Source organism: Aulonocara sp. 'chitande type north' Nkhata Bay, linkage group LG16, assembly GCF_057382095.1.
Source record: "Aulonocara sp. 'chitande type north' Nkhata Bay isolate Kocher_YH1m ecotype deep benthic linkage group LG16, A_spYH_male_GT1.1, whole genome shotgun sequence".
NCBI classification, from domain to species: domain Eukaryota; kingdom Metazoa; phylum Chordata; class Actinopteri; order Cichliformes; family Cichlidae; genus Aulonocara; species Aulonocara sp. 'chitande type north' Nkhata Bay.
In genome coordinates this window covers 12,832,537-12,860,122 of record NC_141359.1, presented here as the reverse complement: position 1 = coordinate 12,860,122, position 27,586 = coordinate 12,832,537, and the positions used below count along the sequence as shown (strand labels likewise).

Here is a 27,586-nt window from a genome sequence, read left to right as displayed (position 1 = left end):
CCCAAAAACAGACACACTCCAGCTTATCTTGTCTAAATGTTTAATGGTTCACACTGCTACGAGAAGTCCAGAATTCAACATATCAGGGTGTTCGTACAGAGTAGTGTGGCACTGAGTGTTAGTGTGTTTACATGAACAGAGTTACTGTGCGATAATGAGAATACTGTTTATTTGAGGCTGTGTTCAGACAGCAGCAGCAGCAAATTGCAGTTCAATTAAAAAAAAAAAGAAAAGAAAAAGACTTTGCTCACTGATCACATCTGTCAGAGTAGGGACAGCACAGGTGGGAATGGTAACAGTTTGGATGGCTGCTGTGACAACAACAACAAAAAAAGTTTTTCAAATGACTTTAAAAGTAGAGGTGATGCTCATACATTTTTCAGATGTAAGAGATTAACATCCAAGGAAAAGTCTGCAAAGCCTGCCATTCCTCTGAGAAGAAAACCACAAAACACACACACAAAAGGGAATGCTTAAGGCAAATGACGCCAACTTACCTTGGTCACACGACCAACAGTAGAGTATTTTTATTGTCAATCTGTGCAAAAGCCATTATTTTATATGCTTCATCATCATTATATCCATTCCCCAGATTTTGTGGCCAACCCAACAGCACATTATGTCAAGGTAATGCACTTCATGTGTGCTACATGTCAGTATATAGTATGTGAATATCATAATGGGAATACGTTTTTACTTTGCCTCTTGCACAAAGTCAATGGCTGCGTCCACAGAGAACTCCAATAAAAGCCTAGAGTTTAGTCGCAACAAAAATAACGTGTTACAAAGTCCCTTTTTTAATATCTACCTACAATTTTAAACGAGAAATGTTAAAACTGGTTAACCATTCCGTTTTCTAACATTTCCAACATGATTTTTTTTTTTATTATATTTTTGGATTCTACTCAGTTAGCTTTGGATGATTCTCAGCTCAAGATAATCCTTATTTTTCTTGGCCTTGGTGCAGTCTATTTTAGCTCCCTTCGCATGCCATTCAAGATCACCTTCTTCTGATTGGCTGCCCTTCATAAATAGGTTTGGACATAATGTTGGTGGAGCTTTTGTGCTCCACAAGAGATATGTACCAATACAGGATCCATGTAATACAGATTAATATTACCGAATTTAAGAGAAATGCAACAAGCACACATTTAAGGACTTTTTGTCTGCCATCGTGTGTGTTTTCTGACTCGCGACTGTCATTTTATGAATTTATCACATATTCATAATTTTTTTTAGTCAAATGATGAAAGACCCCTTGCAAATATAAAAAAGGTTTTATGGCCCACAGTTGGCTTTCACATGTACTGAGATGTGTATGTAAATGTATGAATATTTTTGGTGCAGAACGTCCAGTTTTGGATATATCAGACATAGAAACATTGACACTACCAACACTACAGTTCTGACGAGGGTGACGCCATCAGCGTTTACATCCTGTCACGAGCAGACGCAGGCATCCTTATGCACGGTGATATGGTGGATTACATTTTATTTTGGGGTGAACTCTCTCTTTAAGTTACGGTCACATTCCTCTTCTATTTAAAATTTTACTTAGAAAAAAAAAAAGTCTTTATTGGTCACGGTGTGGGTCGCACAAATATAGTACTAATTTTTAACAGGTACCAAAACAGTAAATTCATGTTAGAATATGTTTGCTGGTCAGATTTGAGGGGAGAATAAACATTTGTTAAACAAAAGCATAATGGAACTGATGTCCTACATCTGCCCCCCACCCCCATAATGCCCACGTAAACCATCAGCCAACAAGAAATCATAATACTGAATGCCATATCAAAGCAGTAAGATTTTTGGTTTTATTCTTTACGTACAACTGCTTTAAAAAAACAGTTATAAAAAGCTTTACAAAATGTTTAAAAATGTGTTATTCATGTCTAACAAATTTGCAAAATGTGAATTTTACAGGCAATTTTAAAAAGGGCTTTTCTTTTATTTAAAACAGTGCCACACAGAGTTTTGATAATTTGTATCTCTTTATATGGTTGTTAGTCTTCAACTTGTTATCCATATCTTTGCAGTCATTTACTGTCTTTTTACACATCTATGTGACTGTTTTGAAGCTCTTTGCAGATTTTAAAGTTGGAATTTGCCAAAACAGAAGGCTGTGACCTGTGCTCATGAGGCCCATTCAGTAATCCATTGATAACTGGATCTAATGATATTCAGGAAAACAAGTTTCTGCTGCTTTCTACTCACACTGCTGTCTGAACAAAGCACAGATATCCACGTTTCATTTTCTTAGGAGCTCAGTGGAAGGCAGGTCATGGCTACAGATGTATTCAAAATGTCCAAGTCCAAATGGCTTTCGTATCATTCAAATGTTGTCCATCCCATCACCATGGTAACATGGCCAACATCCAGGATTGATAAAAACTGTAACCATGAAGAGGAGCTGTGTAGCCAACACAGCCACCGCAGGGGGAAGAAGTAAAAAATAAAAGTACATGGCTGCACGCAATTTTAAGCTCCTCCCTCTTAACTGAGTGCTTTAGGTGTACACACACACATACACACGAACACACACACACACACGTATACACACACACGTACACACGAACACACACACACACACACACACACACACACACACACACACACACACACACACACACACACACTAATTGATGTTTGTGCAAAGGAAGTAAATGACAAAACTGACTTCAAACAGTGGCAGATGAAGAGATGAACTACATTCAGCTACAACAGCCTGTAATAGTGCAATATCTACACACACACGGTCACACGCACACAAAGTCGGAAGATCTCAGTGGCGACTCTGAATTCTCCTGTGCAGCATCTGGTTCCATCTCTGGACAGAAGGAAAGACAGAAAAGTGAAAGATGATCAGCCCCATCTTTGGAGACAATAAGCAACTAAAAATACAATCCCTAATAAAGATCCTTGGTTGCTGCTCTTCACCATTGGATTGATCACTATCGCTGTCAATGTTACTTTTCTAGAGAGGGTACTACAATCAATGTATTAGTCACTGATCGCAAAGTGTGACAGCATTGTAATCATTTATGCTCAAGCCTATGGCGACTAACTTGCTGCAATCTTCCCCTAAATGATACACGTTCAAAGAAAACAAAAAAGGTAGTATAAACAGAAAACAAAGCAAAACATGAATCTTTGTTTTTAAAAGGTTTCAGCAGAGCTGTTCAGTTTTTCCAACTGTTGAAATCTCCCTCTAAGTCTCTGGGGAATCCCGATGCTCCTGCTCTGGTACATTTCAAACATTAACAACACTACAGTGCGCTGAGCAGTTTCGGTGCATGCTGCCATGTGCAATGACAATGATGGGCGCGTGTTTCACCACAGTCACAATGCCAAATCTTCAGAGTGTGAGAAAACAAGAGCTGCAAGCCTGTTCCAAAGAAAACTGATGATTTATTTTAAATTGCTGACTCAGTTTTGCCTGAGTAGTAATTTGCTCATAGTTGGCAGAAGATGGGGAAAAAAAAGAAAAGAGTTGAGAGCAAAGGGTCTGAAACCAGTCAGCACTAGAGACTTTCTATTTTAACCCAAAACCAAAATCAGGTATATTTAACTACGCACCTTGACCTTCCTGCCAATTCTATCCTTCCACTTCTGAGCAATGGACCTGTCAATCAGGAGCAACCTGCAAAGACAAAATTTTAACAATGTTTGGCATAGTTTAACAGCTAGCAAAAGAAGAAACTAAAATATGACTTTTTTGAAAAAAAAGGAAAAAAGTAACATTTGGCTGTGATCAGTAATTTATCACAATAGCACCCTGCAGAGCAAAGGGACAATCGGAAGCTGTCTCAGAAAGTCTGACAGCATACTGGTTCTACGAGTGAGATTTTTCTCTAGATAAAGCACGGGCCCAGTCTCAACAAGTTCTGGACTTCTATCTTACCAACTTCTTCTTGTCAATAACTATATTATCAGTTATATCTTCCACTGCCCATACTTTGAGGTTTCACCGTCCTCGTAGCCCATAATGATGTAATCTTCTCCAGGAGTCAGCTTAGGACACAGGCAGGAGGATGAGTAGTAGAGTGTCAGCGTCATCTTGGGAATGTTGACCAGAGAAGACTTGATCACCTCCTTCACGTCCACCACAGCAGTGGGCTCCAGACCGCGATTCCTCACGTCCTTGACCCTTGCTCTGATCACTGCAGAACAAAGGCACCAGCATGGAAACTGAATATGAGATATTCAGAAATTCCTCTTACCAATGCGCACCAACCCATAAAAACACACCCTTTTGTTATGTTTTTTTAAATTCCTGGTTTAAGTGTGAATCATTATTTAATTTTTCTTGGCCTGGTACCAGACCTTATTAAACACATGCATACCACATTTTACTCGTGAAAACTTTACTGGACAGCACAGCGTGGGTAAGGAAGCTAATGGCACTGAGCAATTTGTCCAAGTCAGCAAGCAAGAAACTCAAACACTGACTAATGAAGCCTGTCTGCCTGAAAAAAAAAAATTAAACTCCGGGGAACCTGAGTTATGGAAGGTAGTTTGACTTTGGATATCAATGCTAATGCTGAGCTATCGTTTTTCTGCCTAATGTTGGCTAATGTGGCGCCAGTGTCCGGCAGCCTTGCCTCTGTCAGTGCGCCCCAGGGTGGCTGTGGCTACAATGTACCATCACCAGTGTGTGAATGTGTGTGTGAATGGGTGGATGACTGGATATGTAAAGCGCTTTGGGGTACTTCGGGACTAGTAAAGCTCTATATAAATACAGGCCATTTACAGGCCATTTTACCAATGTTAGCTACTGTAATACTAGCATCAAAGCAACTGCAACCCATCTTACATTGGAATATAGCTACACTGTACAAATCTGGCTAAGTTATAGCTAGCTAGCTAACTGTATCATTTTTGCTAACATTATCACTAGCAAAATGCAAGTGGAGACAGTCATATAATGGTACAAATCAAAAGATATAAAACTGATATTTGCACTTTCTAAACAAATAACCAGCTCAGGGCAGTTAGACAGCTAGCTATGACTTGGGTAAGTTGACCTAAATGTTACAAAACTATTAAAGATACATTTAATATTATATATCAGGGGCTAACATGACCAGGACTCCAACTGGCATGTAGTATGCAACATATGTGGTGTTTGCATGTTGATGATATACAAGTTCCCAACTTTTCTGTTGTGCATTTTATTTTATTTAAAAAAAAAAAAAAAGACTTGACATGCTCACATTAGAAAATCTCAAGCGCTGACACATGAGGCTAATAGAGAGACAGTCAAGAAACGGATCTTCCAAAAAGCCCTGTGGCCTATTTTTCACAATTAAAACGTGTTTATTAGACTTACTGATTACAAACCCGTCACTTCAAAAGTAAAATAAAAAATGTATATATTAATCATCCAGCAGCACCAGCCCAGAGCACGGAATTTGCTAAACTGTCATCCTAACAAAAACAAACCTATGCAGAAGTCTCAGGGTTAACATACCAAAGAATGCAACTAACGCAGAAAAACAGACATCACTGTAAAGCAAAAAAAAAAAAAAAAGAAGAAGAAAAAGAAAAAGGCCACTAAACGAGGAAATGGAAGCTACACAGATGGATGAGAAGTAAGCAGAACCAGCACGGCAGGTTGGATTCCAGTGTAATATCAGAATCAGTGTTAATTAGCAAAGGGAGAATGCAAGCAGTAAGATTTATAAAGACCACCTTGTGCACTCTGGCATGCTACCAGGTTTACTAAACTTCTCTGTTTCAATTATATCGGACGGTTTTGAAAGTGGGCTCTTGTTTAATGATTGCTTGGAAAAAAATAAAAATCTAAAAGCTTTCCCAAATGGATTTTGTGGCCAAAAGCATTAGTGAGGACCACATGGAAATCTCTGCTGGATTTGCCAAATCAAGCCTGCGTGCTGTATTCATCAGGAAAAGCCTTTCTGGCCTCAAGCATTTTTGTCTCCAATTTATTTCTAGTTGGAGCACAGAATTGTTTTACTTTTATATTCAGGGAGAAAATATCTGTGTACGAGGTTGTTAAAAACCTTCTTGCGGTTAAGGTATAAAGCAAGTCAAGTACTGATTTTACAGACTTGTGAAAAGGAACAATGGGATTACTCAGATCACATTACTTTAAAGACACTGGTTCATTATTAGTGTCACCAATAGCATCTGAGCATCAAATATGATACAAGATTAGCCACCTGATGAAAGCTAAACAACAAATGACACTCTCTCTCCATAATATAGGCTTTTCCAGGTACTAAACATGAAAAACAAGATCCCAAAATCATCTCAGAGCATCTGATCTGACTTGTATCTCAGTAAAATTATACACACATATATATGAAAATGTGACCTCAAATAAATTATGCATTTACATTAAGTGTAAAAAAGAAAATAAAAATAATACTTTAAACAAAAACTTCAGATGACTCACCATAGTTGTAGTTGTTCTTCTCATAGGTTCTCATATTCATTCTGACTGACTTACATCTGCATCTATCTATGGACACACAAATTACAACTTTTCAAATAAGCACTGACAAAGGAAAGTTTCTTCCAAGCTCCATCTTAAAAATCCACATTTCCCAGTTAAATTTGCAATGCCACATTTGAGTGAGCCAAGAAAGATCATCGTTGCAAGTTTAAATCCACTCAAGATTGTTGCTTGTCTGAGGGCATCTATGAATTTGGTTGTTCTTAAAACATGGACTGATATGACACATTCAAATTTGTTTACTTTCGTGGCCATTTGGACAGCACCCAGCATAGCTGTTGCCTCATGTTACCAATTTTTATACTTCCAATTGTCCAAATGTGGTCTGACTGTAACTATTAAGCTACACTCAGGGCCAAATATAAATATTATCAATACCACTGGTGCAGAATGATGTAAACTACACCAAAGGTCGGACAATATCTAATCTATCTGTGCTGGCCAAAGTTCTTGAAGCTCTTGTGTGTGAGCAGTTAAAGGAGTTTTTACACACCAATGCCATTTTATCTGAATATCAATCAGGCTTTAGGAAGAATCACAGTACTATCACAGCTGCAATTAGAGTGGTAAATGATATTACTATTGCACTTGATAAAAAACAACACTGTGCATCCCTTTTTATTGATTTGTCAAAAGCATTTGACACTGTTGATCACTGTATTTTAAAACTTAGACTCTTCCAGTCAGGACTCTCTGAGAGAGCAGTGGCATGGTTCTCAAACTACCTCAGTAACAGGACTCAGTGCATTAAATCTGACGGTCTATGTTCTGACTTTGTTACAGTGCACAATGGTGTGCCACAGGGTTCTGTATTAGGTCCCCTTCTATTTATCATTTACGTAAACAATCTTAGTCTACATGTGCCAGATGCAAACTTGCACTTCTATGCTGATGATACAGTTATTTACAGCTGTGGTTCAACTCTTGTCCAAGCCATTGACTCCTTGCAGAAAGCCTTTTCTGCTGTCCAGCACTCATTACTTCAGCTTAAACTTGTTCTCAACGCAGACAAAACAAAGCTCATGTTGTTTTCTAAATCAAGGAGACGAGCCCAAACAATCCCATCAGTAACCACTCTTGAAGGTAATAAAATAGAGTTGGTTCACACCTATAAATATCTGGGAATCTTAATTGATGACTCGCTTACCTTCAAACCACATGTAGAGAATCTTGTAAAAAACCTGAAGTTAAAATTGAGATTTTATTTTCAAAATAAGTTGTGTTTCTCTTTTAATACAAAGAAGCGGCTTGTTGCTGCAACATTCTTGCCTGTGCTGGATTATGGTGATATTCTACACTCAACAAAAATATAAACGCAACACCTTTGTTACTGCTCCCATTCCCCATGGGATGGATGTAGAGACCTAAAATTCATTCCAGATACACAATATAACCATCCCTCCCAAACAGTGGTCACAAATCAGTCCAAATGTGTGGTAGTGGGCACATCTGCCATATTGAGATAATCCATCCCACCTCACAGGTGTGCCACATCAGGATGCTGATCTGACATCATGAGTAGTGCACAGGTGTACCTCAGACTGCCCACAACAAAAGGCCACCCTGGAATGTGCAGTTTTGTCTCACAGCAAAATGCCACAGATGCCACAAGCAATGAGGGAGCGTGCAACTGGCATGCTGACAGCAGGAATGTCAACCAGATCTGTCGCCCGTGCATTTAATGTTCATTTCTCAACCATAAGCCGTCTCCACAGGCGTTTCAGAGAATATGGCAGCACATCCAACCGGCCTCACAACCGCAGACCTCGTGTAACCACACCAGCCCAGGACCTCCACATCCAGCAGGTTCACCTCCAAGATCGTCTGAGACCAGCCACCCAGACAGCTGCTGGAACAATTGGTTTGCACAACCAAACAATTTCTGCAAAAACTGTCAGAAACCGTCTCAGGGACGCTCAACTGCATGCCCGTCGTCCTCATCGGGGTCTTGACCTGACTCCAGCTCGTCGCCGTAACAGACTTGTGTGGGCAAATGCTCACATTCGATGGCGTCTGGCACGTTGGAGAGGTGCGCGCTTCACGGATGAATCATGGTTCACATTGTTCAGGGCAGATGGCAGCTGAGAATGTCCCAGTTCTTGCATGGCCAGCATACTCACCGGACATGTCACCCATTGAGCATGTTCGGGATGTGCTTGACCGGCGTATACGACAGCGTGTACCAGTTCCCACGAATATCCAACAACCTCGCACAGCCATTGAAGTGGAGTGGACCAACATTCCACAGGCCACAATTGACAATCTGATAGACTCCATGCGACGATGTGTTGCACTGCATGAGGCAAATGGTGGTCACACCAGATACTGACCGGTTCTGGGTCCCCAGACCCCCAATAGCGCAAAAAACTGCACATTCCAGGGTGGCCTTTTGTTGTGGGCAGTCTGAGGTACACCTGTGCACTACTCATGATGTCAGATCAGCATCCTGATGTGGCACACCTGTGAGGTGGGATGGATTATCTCAATATGGCAGATGTGCCCACTACCACACATTTGGACTGATTTGTGACCACTGTTTGGGAGTGATGGTTATATTGTGTATCTGGAATGAATTTTAGGTCTCTACGTCCATCCCATGGGGAATGGGAGCAGTAACAAAGGTGTTGCGTTTATATTTTTGTTGAGTGTATATATGAATGCTTCTGCTCAATGTCTTCGAATGGTTGATTCTGTGTATCATGCTTCTCTGAGGTTCATCACTAACTGTACCAGACTCACCACTGTGAGTTATACTCTCAGGTAGGATGGCCTGCTTTGGTAAGTCGGAGGAACTCTCATTTATACAGTTTTATATATAAGGCGATACTTGGGTTGCTGCCTTCTTATCTATGTTCCCTGCTTGTAATGAAACATGCTGGTCGGTATTCTCTTCATCCGCATGGCTACTTGTTGCTTTCTGTTCCATTTGCCCGAACTGAACTTGGTAAAAGAGCTTTTGTCCATTTAGCGCCCTTGGCCTGGAACAAACTGCAGAAGGAATGGAAAATGACTGAATTCATTTCATTAAGTGCTTTTAAGTCTAAACTACGAATCCTTGAGGCCAAGTCCATAACATGTAACTGTTTCAATTAGATTGATTGTCATTTTAACTGACTTTTTTATTTTTATTTGAATTTTATTGAATTTTATTTTTTATTTTATTTGTATTCTTTCACTTATTGTTGCATGTGTGTTGTTGCTGCCTGTGTTTGAGTAATTTCTGTAATTCTGAGACACCTGCTGCTGCCTATCTTGGCCAGGTCTCCCTTGAAAAAGAGGTTTTTAATCTCAATGGGATCTTCCTGGTTAAATAAAGGTTAATAAATAAATAAATAACATTAGACAGAAGTTACCTCCATCTGGTCCTCTGCAGTGAAAGTCCATTGAGAAGTCTGGACTGGATTCTGTCAGGGGAATCAAACCCAGGAAAGACACGCTTTTTAGTAAAGTATTTTAACAGGTTCATAGTTAATTCATACCAGTGGTTTTCAAACTTTTGGGGTGGGACACAGAGATCTAGATCCCATTGTGCTGACCTTTTACCCATGTTGAACTAATTTTAAAATTGGTGTGTCAGATTTTCCAGCTTCTGAGGTGCGGCAGAAAACGTTTGACAACTACTGACATCGGGTAGTCTAGTGGTCAGAAAAAAAATGCAGTCGTTTACACACACACACACACACACACACACACACACACACACACACACACACACCAATTCATCACCGTTTGGTGTAATCTGGTTGTGAGGCCTCAAGGTCAGTTTTATTTTCTACTTTAGCCAACTTGAGGTTTTGAAACTTGATGTGATGAACGAGGGGTGGATCAGACAGAAATCGAGGGTGACAGCTGAACTCTTTAACACAAGCAGTCATTGACTAATGATCATATCCTGGATAATGCTGGATGTAATACTGACATGATGAATGAAATTTTTTTTTTATAACATTTAGTAAAGATTTTATTCAATAATGACCCAGAATGAGACTGTGAGCCCCAAAACCCAAGTGTTTACAGATATAAGGGTCATTTTCACAGATTTCATAAGACTAGATGTTTTGGGTTTTTTTTGCAACCCTCAGGTGTTGCCCACTACTGACCATCCTGTAGGCTTAAGGCTTTGCTTTTTAGGCCCTGGAAGATATTTTACATACAGACCATGTTAAGAAAATGGAAATGTTAAGGTTTAGCCTTACCTGGGTTACACCTGGCTGGGTCCTGGTGGTATGGATCTATGGATCAGAAAGATGGCAGTCAGAAATGAAAGAAACTTGTTCTTTTGGTTCGTGATTAAAAATGGTGGTCTTATCGGAATACAACTCAAACAGGTGGATCATTGAGCAGTGTCAGTAATGCACAAACTGCACAGAACAGTCATTATGACTTTGATATTCACTACTTCACCCCCAAGCAGAGAGGTTTCTTTCTGTTAAAAAGGGAGTTTTTCCTTTTGTGTGTGTGTTTTAGAAGCATCATAATTTTGTTAATGTTGCTTCAGAACCAACAGGGGAAGTTTACTTTCAAAAGCTTTTGAGAAAGCACTGAAAGACAGTTTGGATTTTAATGAACCTTTTCACAAAAGTATATTTTTATGAAACTGAAAAAAAAAAATAGAAATTGTAAAAACAATGACAATAACAACAACTATTATTATGACGATGACAACTTTATACCTAAACCTAAGTCATCATTACCCCATTGGTTGTCACATGACATGAACTGCAGTTTGAATGTCCATCTCAGTCCGCTTCCTACACCGACTTTGTTGCACATTATCGTCTCTCATCGACTTTCTAAAGCTGTTGTGGGAGCAGATTTTGGTCTTTTTTGCCTAGTTGCAAAGCTATGACATCACCACAATGTGATTAGTCAGTTGCAATAAAAGTTCCAAGAGCAACATTATTTATAGTGTATGAATACCAACAGCATTGCATATATCCTCAAGCCTTAACCTTTTAACCAAGGCACCGTCGACTAAAGTGAATAGCCCTCAGTTTGTTTTGCTTACCCTTTGAGTCAGACATCTGTTACATGTGTAAAGCGAAATTTCCTCCCTTTACACAGAAAGAAGCCAGTAGAGGTTGCTTCAAGTAGGGGGTTTTGTAGTGATATTCAACTGGAAGAAGAGGCTGGAAATTTGCGTCCCACCTGACCAGAAAAATATTTTCAACAAGAAGCTTGTGATCACTGTTACCATTGTGATCTGGACCTGGGCAAAATGGATGGTTAGACTGTCCTGGAGGTTGTGGGAAAAGGTCCAGAAGGAGGGAAAATTAACTTTGGAGATATGTGGGACTTTGGATTTCTTTATTATTATCATTTTTTTATTTATAAATGCTGCCTCCTGCAAGGTACATACGGGCAGCACCCTTCTATAAACCAAACTGAACATTTTCATCCATCTATCTCATCAGAAAGAGCAACTGTGGAAAACGTCAATGTTTCAGAAACTTCCAAAGTTGCTCTGTAAAAACAGGCTTTAGCCTTGGCATCTGTATCGATAAGCCAGGTTCTTAATACAGACCTGAGATGCTACAATAACTTTCTATCTGCAGGGTTTCTGCACCCCCCCCCAAACAAACAAACAAACAAAAAAAACCAACAAGGTTATTTGGCCAGTCATTTTTTTTTCTCCTTTTCCCCCTGATATTGTAAAAACTAGATCATTATGGCAGATTAGCACATTAGCCTGTGGTGTGGCATTTAACTGCTCTGGAGGAGGTGAACTTAAAGAGATCAGACTTAAAAACTGCCTGAATGCCTTAGCCAGATTGGCCAGACAACTGCCAATACAGAGATATGTATTGCAGTTACCAATTTTTTACAGTTTACAGTTCTGCACAGAAAGTATGCCACCCTGGCGGCTGCTGTGCTACATCTATATAAGTCTACAGGGAGTGCAGAATTATTAGGCAAGTTGTATTTTTGAGGAATAATTTTATTATTGAACAACAACCATGTTCTCAATGAACCCAAAAAACTCATTAATATCAAAGCTGAATGTTTTTGGAAGTAGTTTTTAGTTTGTTTTTAGTTTTAGCTATTTTAGGGGGATATCTGTGTTTGCAGGTGACTATTACTGTGCATAATTATTAGGCAACTTAACAAAAAACAAATATACCTGTACACCCATTTCAATTATTTATTTTTACCAGTGAAACCAATATAACATCTCCACATTCACAAATATACATTTCTGACATGCAAAAACAAAACAAAAACAAATCAGTGACCAATATAGCCACCTTTCTTTGCAAGGACACTCAAAAGCCTGCCATCCATGGATTCTGTCAGTGTTTTGATCTGTTCACCATCAACATTGCGTGCAGCAGCAACCACAGCCTCCCAGACACTGTTCAGAGAGGTGTACTGTTTTCCCTCCTTGTAAATCTCAACCCGAAAAGGCCCCACAAGCTCATCTTTGATGATACCAGCCCAAACCAGTACTCCACCTCCACCTTGCTGGCGTCTGAGTCGGACTGGAGCTCTCTGCCCTTTACCAATCCAGCCACGGGCCCATCCATCTGGCCCATCAAGACTCACTCTCATTTCATCAGTCCATAAAACCTTAGAAAAACCAGTCTTGAGATATTTCTTGGCCCAGTCTTGACGTTTCAGCTTGTGTGTCTTGTTCAGTGGTGGTCGTCTTTCAGCCTTTCTTACCTTGGCCATGTCTCTGAGTATTGCACACCTTGTGCTTTTGGGCACTCCAGTGATGTTGCAGCTCTGAAATATGGCCAAACTGGTGGCAAGTGGCATCTTGGCAGCTGCACGCTTGACTTTTCTCAGTTCATGGGCAGTTATTTTGCGCCTTGGTTTTTCCACATGCTTCTTGCGACCCTGTTGACTATTTTGAATGAAACGCTTGATTGTTCGATGATCACGCTTCAGAAGCTTTGCAATTTTGAGACTGCTGCATCCCTCTGCAAGATATCTCACTATTTTTGACTTTTCTGAGCCTGTCAAGTCCTTCTTTTGACCCATTTTGCCAAAGGAAAGGACGTTGCCTAATAATTATGCACACCTGATATAGGGTGTTGATGTCATTAGACCACACCCCTTCTCATTACAGCGATGCACATCACCTAATATGCTTAATTGGTAGTAGGCTTTCAAGCCTATACAGCTTGGAGTAAGACAACATGCATGTAGACGACGCCATCAACATGGCTCTACACTTCATCCTGCAGCATCTGGACTCCCCAGGAACCTACGCCAGGATCCTGTTTGTGGACTTCAGCTCTGCCTTCAACACCATCCTTCCAGACCATCTCCGAGACAAGCTTTCCCAGATGAATGTGCCTGATCCCATCTGCCGGTGGATCACTGACTTCCTGACGGACAGGAAGCAGCATGTGAGGCTGGGAAAGAATGTCTCGGACTCCCGGACCATCAGCACCGGCTCCCCTCAGGGCTGTGTTCTTTCTCCTCTGCTCTTCTCCCTGTACACCAACTGCTGCACCTCCACCCACCAGTCTGTCAAGCTAATCAAGTTTGCAGATGACACCACCGTTATTGGACTCATCTCGGACGGGGACGAGTCTGCCTATAGGAGGGAGGTTGAACGTCTGGTGTCCTGGTGCAGCCACAACAACCTGGTGCTGAATGCCCAGAAGACAGTGGAGATTATTGTGGACTTCAGGAAGCACACAGCCCCACTCCCCCCCATCATCCTGACTGACACCCCCATCACCTCTGTGGACTCATTCCGCTTCCTGGGTACCACCATCACCCAGGACCTGAAGTGGGAGCCCACCATCACCTCCGTCATCAAGAAAGCCCAGCAGAGGATGTACTTCCTGAGGCAGCTGAAGAAATTCAACCTGCCAACACGGACGATGATGCAGTTCTACACTGCAATCATCGAGTCCATCCTCACCTCCTCCATCACCGTGTGGTACGCTGGAGCCACTATCAGGGACAAACAGAGACTGCAGCGTGTTGTGCGCTCTGCTGAGAAGGTGATTGGCTGCAGACTCCCATCTTTGCAGGACCTGTACACCTCCAGGACACTGCGGCGTGCAGCTCGGATCTCAGCTGACCCTTCTCACCCTGGACACAGTCTGTTTGACCTGCTCCCCTCAGGCAGGAGGCTCCGGTCCATTCGCACCAGAACCTCTCGCCATAAGAACAGTTTCTTCCCCTCTGCTGTTGGACACATGAACAATAACCATATGACTGTACCCGCCACTAACACATGACCCTACGCTGTGTCACTGCATCATTCTATGTTTGGCACTGATCACCACCTGCACTCATGTATATATCTTTCAAAGTAGCACTCTTAATTCTTATTCTCATGTATATATCTCATGTATATCTCATGCACATATCTTTCCACGTAGCACTTTTAATTCTTATCCCTACTTTTATTTTTTTCCATGTCTATTTAAGTGATATTTATGACAGCATGTTTGCACTGAAGCACCGCAGCAATTTCCTAATGTTGTAAACCTGCTCAACATTTGGCAATAAACCCCATTCTGATTCTGATTCTGATGAAGAGGATGATGTGGACAAAATACTCATTTGCCTAATAATTCTGCACTCCCTGTATATGAACCACCTTTTTAAGCTCACATCACAGAATCTCAATCAGATTCAGGTCAAGACATTGACTAGGCCACTCCATAATCTTAGTTTTGTGTTTCTTAAGCCATTCAGAGGTGGACCTTCTGCTCCTTTAGGATGTTTTGGTAGACGGCATTGTTTTATTTACCACAACAAGTCTACCAAGTCCTGAGGCAGCAAAACAGCCTCAGACCATCACACCATGACCACCAAATTTTACTGTTGGTATGTTGTTCTTTTTCTGAAATGCTCTGTTACTTTTTTACGCCAGATGTAATGGGACAGACACCTTCCAAAAAGTTAAACTTTTGTCTCGTCAGTCCACAGAGGAATTTCTCAAGATGTTTTCTGGCATAGCTGAGACAAGCTCCTTTGCTCAGCAGTGGCTTTCGTCTTGGAACTCTCCCACACAGGCAATTTTTGCCCAGTCTCTATCTTATAGTGGAATCATGAACGCTGACATTTACTGAGACAAGTGAGGCCTGCAGGTCTTTGGATGCTGTTCTGGGGTCTTCTGTGACCTATTGGATGAGTTGCTGATGCTGCACACTTTTTCACATTAATAATAAACACCTTAATTTAGAAATTTGTGCTTTCTTATGTCATCATTGTCTAATATCTAAATGTGTTTGATGATCTGAAACATTTAAGTGTGACAAACATACAAAAAAAATCTGGAAGGGGGCAAATACCTTTCCACACCACTTTATGTGCAGCTCTACCGAAAAATCAATAGAGGATAGGGAAAAGAGCTATGTGGGGTGGCATCCAATCACGGGAAAAGCATAATACACTGATAATGACCTGGGAATTAGCTTTATGGTACAAGTCTCTGTTCTACTGCATCCATGTACCTCTAGGCGTGCAAAGGTAACTGGGGTTGTGAGCTGGTGTTTCAATACACTGAAAAACTGCAGCTGCTTCTAGTTGTAGACATACTTCTGTAAAGCAACATGCAGACCAGAGTCCCACAGAAAATCACTGGAATGACTTAAATGATTCACCCCGACAGAACCTCAGCAAACCAACAAATTACACCAAGGGAAAATCCCAAAGCCCCGCTGAGCCAAGCCAAGCTGGGGCAGAACAGAGATATGTGGGTGTATCGTTATGGAGGTCAAGGGGATTGAGATGAAGGTTTTTTCTGGACCTGCTGGTCCTGGATCTGTTTGAAGGAGCAGAGGACAGTGAGGGTTTTATTGAGTGTAAAATGAGTGGGCCTCCTGTATCAAGGAGCTCTTTGAGAAAGTCTGTGGGAGTGAAGTTGGACAGGGAATGACTCATGTTATCTGAGAGGGAGCAGAAACAAACTGCTGAGAGTAGTATAGCATGATAGAAAACACTGATATATACTAAAAATTGCAGTGAGCGATCCTCGTCGGAGTTAGCCTCCATGTTGAGACTCTCGGGAGGAAAAAAAGAAAGAGTGCAGTTCATACCATTTAAGATGTCACTGGTTTTACTATGCAAGAACTGGAGTACGAGTCATTTTCATGTTGTCATAATTCACTCTTAAAGATATCATACATGGTATTATTTATGTGGATCACCTTTGCTATGGTTATTGCCAATGTATATATATTGTACTATTGTAAACCTACAATAACATGGAGAAACCCCAACAATCAGATGAACCCCTTATGAATAAACACTTTGGTGACAGTAGAAGACAAAACTCCCTTTTATCAGGAAGAAACCTCCAGCAGAACCAGCCACATCTGCTGGTCATGGAACATAGCTGCTCTTTATGGCACTTATGTCACTAATCTGCAGAGTCATTTTGTTACTTAATTACACATTCAAAATCAAAAGTTGTGTTGAAATTGACAGAATTCCTAAAAATATCCTGAAACTATGTTAAATAATGAAAACCCAATGTTTTAAATTAAACTCAAATGCTACAAATCTGTGAGACTGAAAAACGCTTGTGTTTAATAGCAATGAAGGGCCATCACGTGAACAAGCTCCCTCTTTGTCTTCACAAAGAAAAATATTTGCTCTTTTTGATTCAGAAAAATCTCAATAGTGAAGCAATATCTGTATTCTGAGGAGACACTCAGAATATCTTTGGTGAAAAGGCTAACCTTCCAATGCAGATAGTCCTTTCATTACTACAGACACTATGAAAGACGGACATAGCTTTCAGGTCTGAAAAATAGAAACCAATGCAAAGCAATTTAAATCTGTCTTCTTTTCTACAAGGGTCGGTGTTTTAGAAATCTGCAGGAAAATTGGCATCAGCCCTGACCTGTATGAACACTTTTCTGAGTTTATGGTTTGAGTCTCTCATTCTGAGTGATATGGAATAAAACGTCATGTCCACTTTGTAATTTTGGTCATTCTAAGTGTTGGAAAGGCAGGATTATCAAAGTCACCCCTTTCTTATCACATCTGGTCTCAAAATACTAAAAAGGCAATGGCAGAAGCAATCAGGGGCTCATGTTACTGTAGCTACATCCATCTTTCACAGTCTTTGGTCATGCTGACAGACACTGGTATGTGGTATTAGTAAGAGGTTAGAGCCTGCTACATTTTACTTCAGTGGTCAAATACATGAATTAAACAGTGTCTGGCTTCAAATAATCATCTTATGAACTTTTTATTCACAAGCTGATGTTCACTGTCCAAAAAGCTTAATAAAGATTACATTTTAAATTTGAATCAATCATTTGGTCATGCTCACTCACACCTTCATTCAGGACCTCTAAAAAGGAGCTGATTTTAAAGTTTTTTTTATAATGTTGTTTATGATGTTTTTAATGTTTCTGCACGTCAGCCAGAGTCACTGAACAGCTTCCTGTTACCATCCTTTTACTGTCTCTTGCACTTTTAAATGAAGGACATCCTTCAAGTACCAGCATGAACATTAGCATTGGAAATAGGTCTTATTAGTTATAAAAATGGTGATTACTTGCTTAATATTTTTCCCCCCTCTTTGGATTTTGTGCTTTTTTTAAAAGATTTTTTAATAATCTTTGTCAACGTCAACATCATTTTTGTGATGGTGAAACAAAAACAAACAAAAAACAAAAAACAAAAATACAAAACAAAACAGAAACATAAGAACAATTTCCAGAATTAGGCTGTCTCGGGTCAAAATTGGCAGCCACACATATAACAGCAATAATACAAACGAATGAGTGTACCTGGTCCGTCTGCCTTGACGATGGCCTCAGGAGAGATGCAGACTCCACGGTCATAGAGTGGCAGCTCGCTGCAGGCCAGGTTGTCGGGCCAGCTGTGGTTGTAACGCTTCATCACCGGCTCACAGCCGAGCTTCGCCCGCTCGCACACTGCCTTACAGGGCTTGATTGGCTCATGCTGGAAGTCAATAGTACAGATTGGCGCGTACATGGCACATAGGAAAAAGAGCAAATCCGGACTGCAACCAGTACCTTGAAGAAGAAGGGAAACATAGGTTATATGTGCAATTTCATTAGAGAGCATAAATGATGAGCAGCTGAAATGACAAAATAGAAATCAGTGGGGTGGCAGCTATTGAATTTAGTCCACCCGCCCTGGAGTCACTCCCCCGCCCACACCAGGTGTATCATGTATACCTGGTGTGAACTCTTATGCCATTGTACTGTTTTAAGTAGAACTTGAGATTTTTCCAGGTAAAATAAGGTAAAATAAGGTCAGTGTAGTTTCCCACTCTCACTCTGTGTATATGAGTTCCGTGTACATCCAACACCCTCCCTCCATAAACTCAATACTTTTGAGCATCCAAGCAATCAAGCGGTATAAAGACATTTTTCCATGGATTCGTATATAAAGGCAGAATCGGTGGAAAGATGTCTTTTTGCAATAAAAATAGCTGCAAATAGCTCTAAATACAGATGTTTTGCTAGAGGCAGCTGTAGTCACAATATTTATGGATTACAGCCCACATGTAAATATGCAATGTTACTCAAGAAAGTTACACAATATCTTATATGGTTAAAATAAATAAATAATGAGGACAAATTGGAGCACTTAGGAAAATATGTTGTGAACACCTGCAAGCATTTAAAAAACAGACATTTTTAGCAAATGGTGTCCATCCTGGAAATATCTTTTTTATTTTCTTTTTAAATCCATGTGGTAGCAACACAAGTCATTGGTGATGCTGACTGGAAGCTCCTGTGACTCCTACTCTGGAGAAAGACGAGGGCATCCAAAAGTTCGCTGCTCCATTTCAAACAGACCCATTAATAAAGTGACCTTCCACACTTTTCACTAATAGTGAGTCAGTTAGTACAATAACTCGTACTACTAGCTAGCATGACGGAGTTTCTATACAGCTGGGTGGGTGCTATGATGTTACTGATAATGAACTTTATTTTATTCATAAGGTTAGTTAGTAGAGTTGCCAACTGTCCTGTAAAAAACGGAATCGTCCCGTATTCAGAGAAAATATTATGAGTTTCATATTGAGCTGAAAAGGAACACAGTTTGTCCCGGACTTCAGCTAGAATAGAAAAAGACATAGCTGGAGTTATTCAATTCAATTTTATTTATATAGCGCCAAATCACAACAAAAGTCGCCTCAAGGCGCTTCATAGATACAGAGAAAAACCCAACATTCATATGACCCCCTATGAGCAAGCACTTTGGCAACAGTGGGAAGGAAAAACTCCCTTTTAACAGGAAGAAACCTCCGGCAGAACCAGGCTCAGGGAGGGGCGGCCATCTGCTGCGACCGGTTGGGGTGAGAGAAGGAAGACAGGATAAAGACATGCTGTGGAAGAGAGACAGCGGTTAATAACAGATATGATTCAATGCAGAGAGGTCTGTTAATACATAGTGAGTGAGAAAGATGACTGGAAAGGAAAAACTCAATGCATCATGGGAATCCCCCGGCAGCCTATGTGTATTGCACCCTGAATCCTCCCAAACTAAGGGAGGATTCAGGGTCACCTGATCCAGCCCTAACTATATGCTTTAGCAAAAAGGAAAGTTTTAAGCCTAATCTTGAAAGTAGAGATAGTGTCTGTCTCCTGAATCCAAACTGGAAGCTGGTTCCACAGAAGAGGGGCCTGAAAACTGAAGGCTCTCCCTCCCATTCTACTTTTAAATACTCTAGGAACAACAAGTAGGCCTGCAGAGCGAGAGCGAAGTGCTCTAATAGGGTGATATGGTACTACAAGGTCATTAAGATTATTCTGCGTCTTTACGTTGTACAGCTGCCTCTTCTTCTCTCATTCTCTCCCCCTCCCTCTCCTTTTGCTGCTTCAATCATGAAACTGATCAATGATCAGCTGATCGGCTTTTCTCTCGCGTTTGTTTATCGCCCACTTTGCGCCAGAAAGAGGAAACCAGCGGATGTCGCGTTAAACAACAGCAGCACGTTTAAGCTTGATCAGCTGTTGTTAGAATTTATTTAATATTAATTTCTAGCATCAGCTGATGTTTGCTGGAGCCACAGCTGTAAAGCTGCTGGTCATGATGTCGGTTTGGATATGTGGTGAGAGGGAAACATGAAGATGAAACCAGGAGATGTCCTTACTGAATCATCAGAGCTGAACAGGTGATGGAGAAACAGGTTTACCTTTTAGGTGACATGAATGAGTTGAAGGGAAGTTATGAACTGTTTCTGAGAGACAAATAACACCAGGATCCTTTTCTAAGTAGCTGACAGCTGGTAACTGTGCAGGGGCGGGTCTAGCAAAGTTTTGCCAGGGGGGCAGGTAGGGCATTAACAGGGAGAGGGGGGCACAAAGAAATACTTTTATTTCTTATTCTCATTTAAAATTTCTAGCTTTTATTAAATAATTATCTGAATCTTTCAACCAAAGTTTTTATCTGACATAAAATGTATAGAAATCATACATATACCAACAAGATTGTACATCACTGTCACAACAGCGTTTGTTTTCATTCAAAGGCTTTATGACTTTTCCTATAATACCTGGTGGGCCGGTCTCTAGTTAAAATGCCCGGGCCGATTTTTGTCCCAGTCCAGCCCTGGGCACGACCGGTTGGGGTGAGAAAAGGAAGACAGAGAGGTTGTCACCAAGTGCTCATCCACTGGGAATTCTTCACCTTTTAAATGGTATTTCAGAATTACCCCATATGGAAAAGATATATATAAATCTTATAAAGTTTGTATCTGTCTTGTGTGAAACTTGTATGAAAAGCATATAAGAGTGAAAACAGATATAAGATCCCTTGAAAAATTATATAATGAAACTTGTATGTTTTGGATACTTACTAAAACAATATATGAAGGTAATGAGAAAGTGGCCACTTTCATGAGTAATCACTTATAAGTTTTTACTATTTCTTTTCCATATGGGACGTTACATGCTATGACCAAGAAGCTTTCATATCCACACTTGTTGTAGAAATATTTAAGGACGGTTGTTCAGTCTCAGCTCACTTAATTTGAGCCCTCTAGATAGACTCATGTCTTCTTCATGTCAGTGAAGACATGGTGCATTCAGGGACCCCTGGCTGAACAAACACTGGACTTTTACCATCTGCCATCCTGCTGCATGTTTCAAACAGGATGAGACCAGAAAGAGTTTAGCACTGGGTAGAGGATGGATCAGTGCTTTTATTGCAGAGTGGGTCTGAGGTTTGGCTGTACCACTTCACAGTGAAGTCACAGAAATAGCTTGAACTTGTGACCTCAAACTGCTTCCTGGTTGTTGGCCCAGAGCTCTTTCATTAGGACATTTTTCTGGTTAAAGCAGAGTCCTTTTTAACCACTTTTTAAAATCTTCATTCCGCCCACCTCAGCCAAGCTCAAAGTTCAGCCAGCACCTAAATGTATTTATTGAAGACAGACATGGATAAATTATGAACTAATATGGCAGGAAATGAGACTGCAGAAACCTCAAATAGTGAAGATTACTGATGAATGTGACCACATATGCAGTTATCAATGCTTGTCTCACATGGAAATGTGAAACGGTCGCTTATTACAAGTTAAACGACTGGGAGAAATGATCCGATTAGAGAAAAAATAAGAATGAACACCTATACATATTTCAAATTTAAATCTACCTTAGCAAAGAATACAAAATATGGTTGTAGAAATGAATTTAAGTCAAACTGCTGGTTTGAAGTAAGAAAAAGGTTGGCTTTTACAACAAGGACGTTATTATACAGCCCTACTTTAAAGTATCTTATTCACCATTTTAAGTTAGCAAATTTTAGTATGCTAACACACCAATTGTGTGTGTGTGTGTGTGTGTGTGTGTGTGTGTGTGTGTGTGTGTGTGTGTGTGTGTGTACACACACACACACACACACACACACACACACACACACACTTTATCATAAAACAAAAAGTCTTGAGCCAGCGCATATTTCTGTATATTTTGAAAGATTTTCTTTGCACATTGGCTACCTTTTTCTCTTCCACCACTGCTCTATCCTCTTTCCACCTCATGTCTCATTACCTACACAGTGGTTGGGGCTCTAACACATGAAAATGTGCATGAACGGGTTTATTTATTCTGATGTTGTCACAGTTATTTCAATGGATTCTCACGTGATGACAGTGTATTCGCCAAGTGTGCAAGGATCCAACAGGCTAACAGCAACTAACAGCAGCAAGAAAGCAGCGTTTACTAACAGAAAAGGTCAGGAAATCCTCAACCACTCACACGAGTTGTCTGTCCCACAGCCGCTACCTTAGCTTCAATTAAGCACTTGAAACAGAATTCAATTGACTGCAATATACTGACATCTAGTGGTGACATTTTACACACAGTATCTCTTAAATAAATAATAAAAGAAATCCAGCCTGACACAGAACCTGAGAGCTGCATCTGGCCCTTCCACTGATCCATCTAATTCAGGGGTCCCCAATCCCAGTCCACGAGGGCCGGTGTCCCTGCAGGCTTTAGATCTCACCCTGGGTCAACACACCTGATTCACATGATTAGTCCATTACCAGGCCTCTGGAGAACTTCAAGACATGTTGAAAAGGTAATTTATCCATTTAAATCAGCTGTGATGGATCAAGGACACATCTAAAACCTGCAGGGACACCGGCCCTCGTGGACTGGGATTGGGGACCTCTGATCTACTGTTTTGCTCTTTGAGGCATCATCATAACCGGTCTCAGTAGAAGGGTGGCTGTCAAGAACCCATCCTTAAGGAAAGGGAACAGGGCAAAAAAAACCCAAACTGAGGCACGGAAAATTACCCAAGGCCTGGACTGGAAATCAGTGGCAACAGGTATAGTAGAGTAATGAAGACTCTTTGAAGCAAAACATTTTAATTATGGAGTTAATATGTAAGGAGTAGGTCAGGAGAGAGGTACCCTCTGAAAGTTTGGAATTTATGGTTCAAACTGCTGTTAGTATGGATGGAGGAGATCAGCCAAAGTAACCAAACCAAACCAAACTGTGGCAGCCTGCCCAAACTTTAATCAGAACTCATATTTAGTTTAGTTAGTTTATTTTTAACCAGACAGTGATGGCATGTGTAGAGAACGTGCAGGATTGAAAAGCAATGTTACTTGCCAAATCCTACAGAGAGATAGTAATATTTGATATCCGCAGATATGCTCCGAGGCAGTTCCTGTTACAGTTTACTTAATAAATGTAAATTTTATGCATTTTGACTGAGGCGATTCTACTTCCACTGTCCTCTATAATGACCTATTCCACTTGAGTGGAAGGAGAAAAGACTATCTAAATCTAATTTGCCTAATTGTATTGGTCTGATGGATTAGAAACTTTTACTTAACTGAATTACCACATACATCAAATGGTAGTGAAAATAAAATCATAATGAGGGGAAAAAAGTTAAAGCTATTTTTTTAAGGAGCTAACTAGCCTTGATTAGCAGCTACAGTAAAACTGTAACATTTCATGTGGTTGAACTACTTTTAAATCATATAATGCAAAACCGATGTAAAGTCACCTGCAATAAAAATAACGTTTTTTGTTAACCTGACTTGCTAGAATATATATGAGTGAAATAAGTAGTGAGACGTGGCAATTTCAAAAGACAAAGAATCAAGAATAACTTTTTCTTTAATATGCGAAAGGAACCAATCCTATTTATTTCCACTGTGGGGCTAACTTATCAGGCAAACAGTCTCCCTGATGGGAGACTTTTAGATTTGGAGTTGAACGGTTATTATGTGTGGCTAAATTATTCCAGTTATCACTATTATTATCATCATTAGTAGTAGTAGCAGCAGTAGTAGTAGTAGCCTTAAAGGCATGCAAGCTAGTAGGGCGCGTTTTTACGTGAACTTAAGCACTGCACCGACATTCAAGTGTAAAATGAATAAGGATTATTTTGTACTTTGAGCCGCACAAAGCTACTTTCATGGAGTCTGGAAATAATAACAAAGGAGCATATCAGTCCCCTTCAATGGAAGAATACCTCCTATTATATTTAAGTAAAATTAACAGGCCCCTTTATCTTAAAAAAAACAAACAAAAAACAATCCCATAATCCTACAGTTTTTACAGTTTTGCTCAGGATTTATAGCTCAACAAGCCACGCTTAAAATGAAGAGAAGGTGGTCATTTAAAATAAATGAATAATAACTTCTGTGCCATTTTCCAAGGTTCTCATTATTTCTAGTTCTGAAAAAAGATTTCTGCTCAGAAAACGCAGCACTTTCAAAACTATGTGTAAATGAGTGTTATCGGTACAGACGGCCATACTTCTAATATTTAGAAACATGAGGTCAGAGGTCTAAAGACTAAAATTTGCCAATTGGATGCAATAGGTGACCAGCTGATGTCTGCTGGCATTAAGGTCAGCTTACCTGCTAAGTGTGCAGACTCCACGGCCTGCCAAAGCTAAAACTTTTGAAAAGTGAAAGCCTCCCGGCAGGGTTAAGCATGGTCAGAACTTGCTGTCAATTACTCCACTGATTATGTTCCTGATTGATTTTTTATTTTTGCCTACAATTTACTACCAGACAACTAACATGGCCATCAAAAGTTCCCACAGTCTAAAGTGACATGTTCACAAGTCTTGTTTCTTCCTACAAAGCAAATGGACCGACATTTTGTTCACAGTGTTACAAAACAGAAAATGGAAAGAGCCGAATTGTTTTTGCACTATTTGAATGAGTGTGGTTGTGTTGTTTTGTTTGTGCTCCTTGGTCATTCGGTTATATACCCTGAATATGGAAGAAAGACAGAAAAAGGATTAATTTAGCCGACTGATTAGTTAAAACCATGAGTGTTTGACAGCTTTACTAGAAAAATGACTTTTGCCTCAGGTGTATTGTTGGTTGAATAAAAATATTTAGACTACCATCTTATTCAAAACTGCAAATAATACATAATTACAAAGATGTTTCCATCAGAAATGCCAGATACATGTACACAAGTTTGAACACTAACGCACTGGTTTAAAAATCAGTCTTTTGTACTACAAGCTTCTCAACCAGTTAAAAATGATGCCAAACGGGCTCATTTTCAAACTTTATTATACCGCAGGTATTTTCCCCAGAAAATGGAAACAGATTTTTGTCAAGAATTTTTTAGGAAATACCAGGAATTCAATTTCCAGTATTCAAACCAACTGGCTGGCTAATTAGAAAAAAATGGAATGTCATCCCTTGCGGCGAAACAATTGAAATTCCTGTTTTTCCTGGACAACGTCCACAGCTCGGAGATCATTTCAGAATCTTGAACGCTCTTGTAACCAAATTCATGTGAACCCAAGAGGCTGAAAATGCTCAGGTTCCTCCTCCTGTAGCCAGCTATAATTCTGATGTGTGCTGTCTTGGATTAGTGCTACAGTCAGACCAGAAAGTGGGTTGTCACTGACCAACTGTTCAAAATATGGTTGCTCCATTACAGAGTACTGCTACAGCAGCCAAAAAAGAAAGGCAGAAAAAGGTTTCCATAATCTCTAAGTGAAGCGATGGTTTCAGTGATCAGACCAGATCCAGCCCTGCTCCACCACAAAACGTCCTGACATTTTTCCTGCAGATCTGCTGGAAATACTTGGCAGTAGTTAGTATTTTATTAGTTTATATTTGATTAGCATTTATTACTAGTCAACATCTGGGGGTGAGAGATCTAAGTCTGAGGGTCAGGTGGTCAACAGCTGATATAAAAATATTACTGAATCCCAATTACATGCATATTTAAGAAGAAAGAAGGTAAATAAAGCAAAGTAAAGTATTTGACACTGATTATACCTACCCACTGCTGTGCATATAATAATAATAATAATAATAATAATAATCATTATTATTATTATAAAGACATCAATTTAGTTCATGATAACACTCACTAATCAGTATTTTGAGATGTGATCATCTGTTATTGCACAGAAGAAAAACAATATTTATGGTTTCCATAAGTACATTGGAAGGTTGGAAATTTGAATATATCTGATTGGGGGCATATGTCCCCTCAAATATATATGATGATTACGGCCCTGGAAAAAAAACACTTGGTAATTTTAGAGAAGTGACCTATTCAAGTGTCTGTTCTTCACTCCACTTTCTGTATGTACATTAAAGCCTCCTTACTTTAATTTCATCATTTCTGAGTTATGTGCCAAATAACATTACAGAGATGTTATGAGTGGTCAGGTGTTTATGTTAATGTCAAGGCAACGTGCAGATGATAAAAAGGTCATCCCAGGCTGTTTCAGCCTTTGCCCGACTTGTTAACTAATCTGTGTGCCCTAAAATAGCGCTTTAACTGCTTATTAGCGACTTCAAAAATCAAAAATCGTGAACAGTAAGTTAAAAATAAAGTTGTGGGGAAAACGTTTACATGTTTTCATGAGAACCTGAAAAATCACTGTGCGATTGCTTCTACGGTCAGTTAATTACACACCAGGTTCTTCAATGACTTAATTGACTGCCCAATTAAAAAAAAGTTTATTAGGGCACTGAGGGGCAGTAACTCACCCAGCAGCCCCTCAAACTGCTCGATGGCCAGCACCGCGTTGTCCTGCGTGCTGTGGTGGAGATGGTTCGGCATCTTGGTCATGTTCCAGGGCATGGACCGGCACAGCGGGATCCGCACAGTCTCGCAGGACGCCGCCCGGACCGCAGCCGGCCACAGCGCGCAGGACACGGCCAGCAGAGACACGGCGAGCCCCAGAGAGAGCATGTCGGTCGGTTCACAGAGGGTACGGGGGCACAGTGAAGTGAGGGCAGCGCAGGTCCGTGCTCCGGTGAAGACTCGCTCATTCACTTCGAGTTAAATCCCAAATTAGACGCGATTTTCCTGCTGATTGGTGCTTTTCTGCTGCTGCCGTCCGGTCCGCAGACAGCGGGAGGGAGGAGCTGCTTTCTTATGCACACTTCAACGTCCTCCTCTTCCTCTATCCCTCCTTCTCTCTCCAGCTCCCCTCCTGGACTCGTCTCACCTCTCCTCCTCTCCTTTCCCCCTTCTTATCCTCCATACTAAAAGATAGATTCCTTTTAGATGAAAAATAAACACGAGTAAAGCCGTGAAAAGCTCGTAGATGTGTGTGTGTGTCACTACATTTTACGAAATCAGTGGCTAGACCTCATACAGTTAACTTTAAGAGAAGGTAAGAGCGTGAGAAAAGTAAAATCTGTCTTTTTTTTAAATATTAGAAAACACTTGAAGTGTT

The 27,586-nt window shown here is 40.4% G+C and overlaps 1 protein-coding gene across 1 annotated transcript; it reads right to left on the bottom strand.

Moving 5' to 3' along the window:
* Positions 1 to 23: 23 nt before the first annotated feature.
* frzb (frizzled related protein) lies at positions 24 to 27,285 on the bottom strand. Its single transcript, XM_086266201.1, has 8 exons — positions 26,892 to 27,285; positions 18,199 to 18,447; positions 10,678 to 10,713; positions 9,835 to 9,885; positions 6,422 to 6,487; positions 3,959 to 4,163; positions 3,580 to 3,643; positions 24 to 2,830 (listed from the first exon to the last, which is right to left on the bottom strand). Exons 1-8 carry the CDS (start codon positions 27,094 to 27,096, stop codon positions 2,786 to 2,788), a joined length of 921 nt encoding a protein of 306 aa, XP_086122327.1. The 5' UTR covers positions 27,097 to 27,285; the 3' UTR covers positions 24 to 2,785.
* Between the last annotated feature and the right edge of the window lie 301 nt (positions 27,286 to 27,586).

Coding starts and splice junctions, on each gene's coding strand:
- frzb (XM_086266201.1), bottom strand. CDS start 27,096: ATGCTCTCTCTGGGGCTCGCCGTGTCTCTGCTGGCCGTGTCCTGCGCG. Junction 6,488..9,834: donor CTGCAGAGGACCAGATGGAG/GTAACTTCTGTC, acceptor GTGTGTCCATAG/ATAGATGCAGATGTAAGTCA. Junction 3,644..3,958: donor GAGGACGGTGAAACCTCAAA/GTATGGGCAGTG, acceptor TTGTCTTTGCAG/GTTGCTCCTGATTGACAGGT.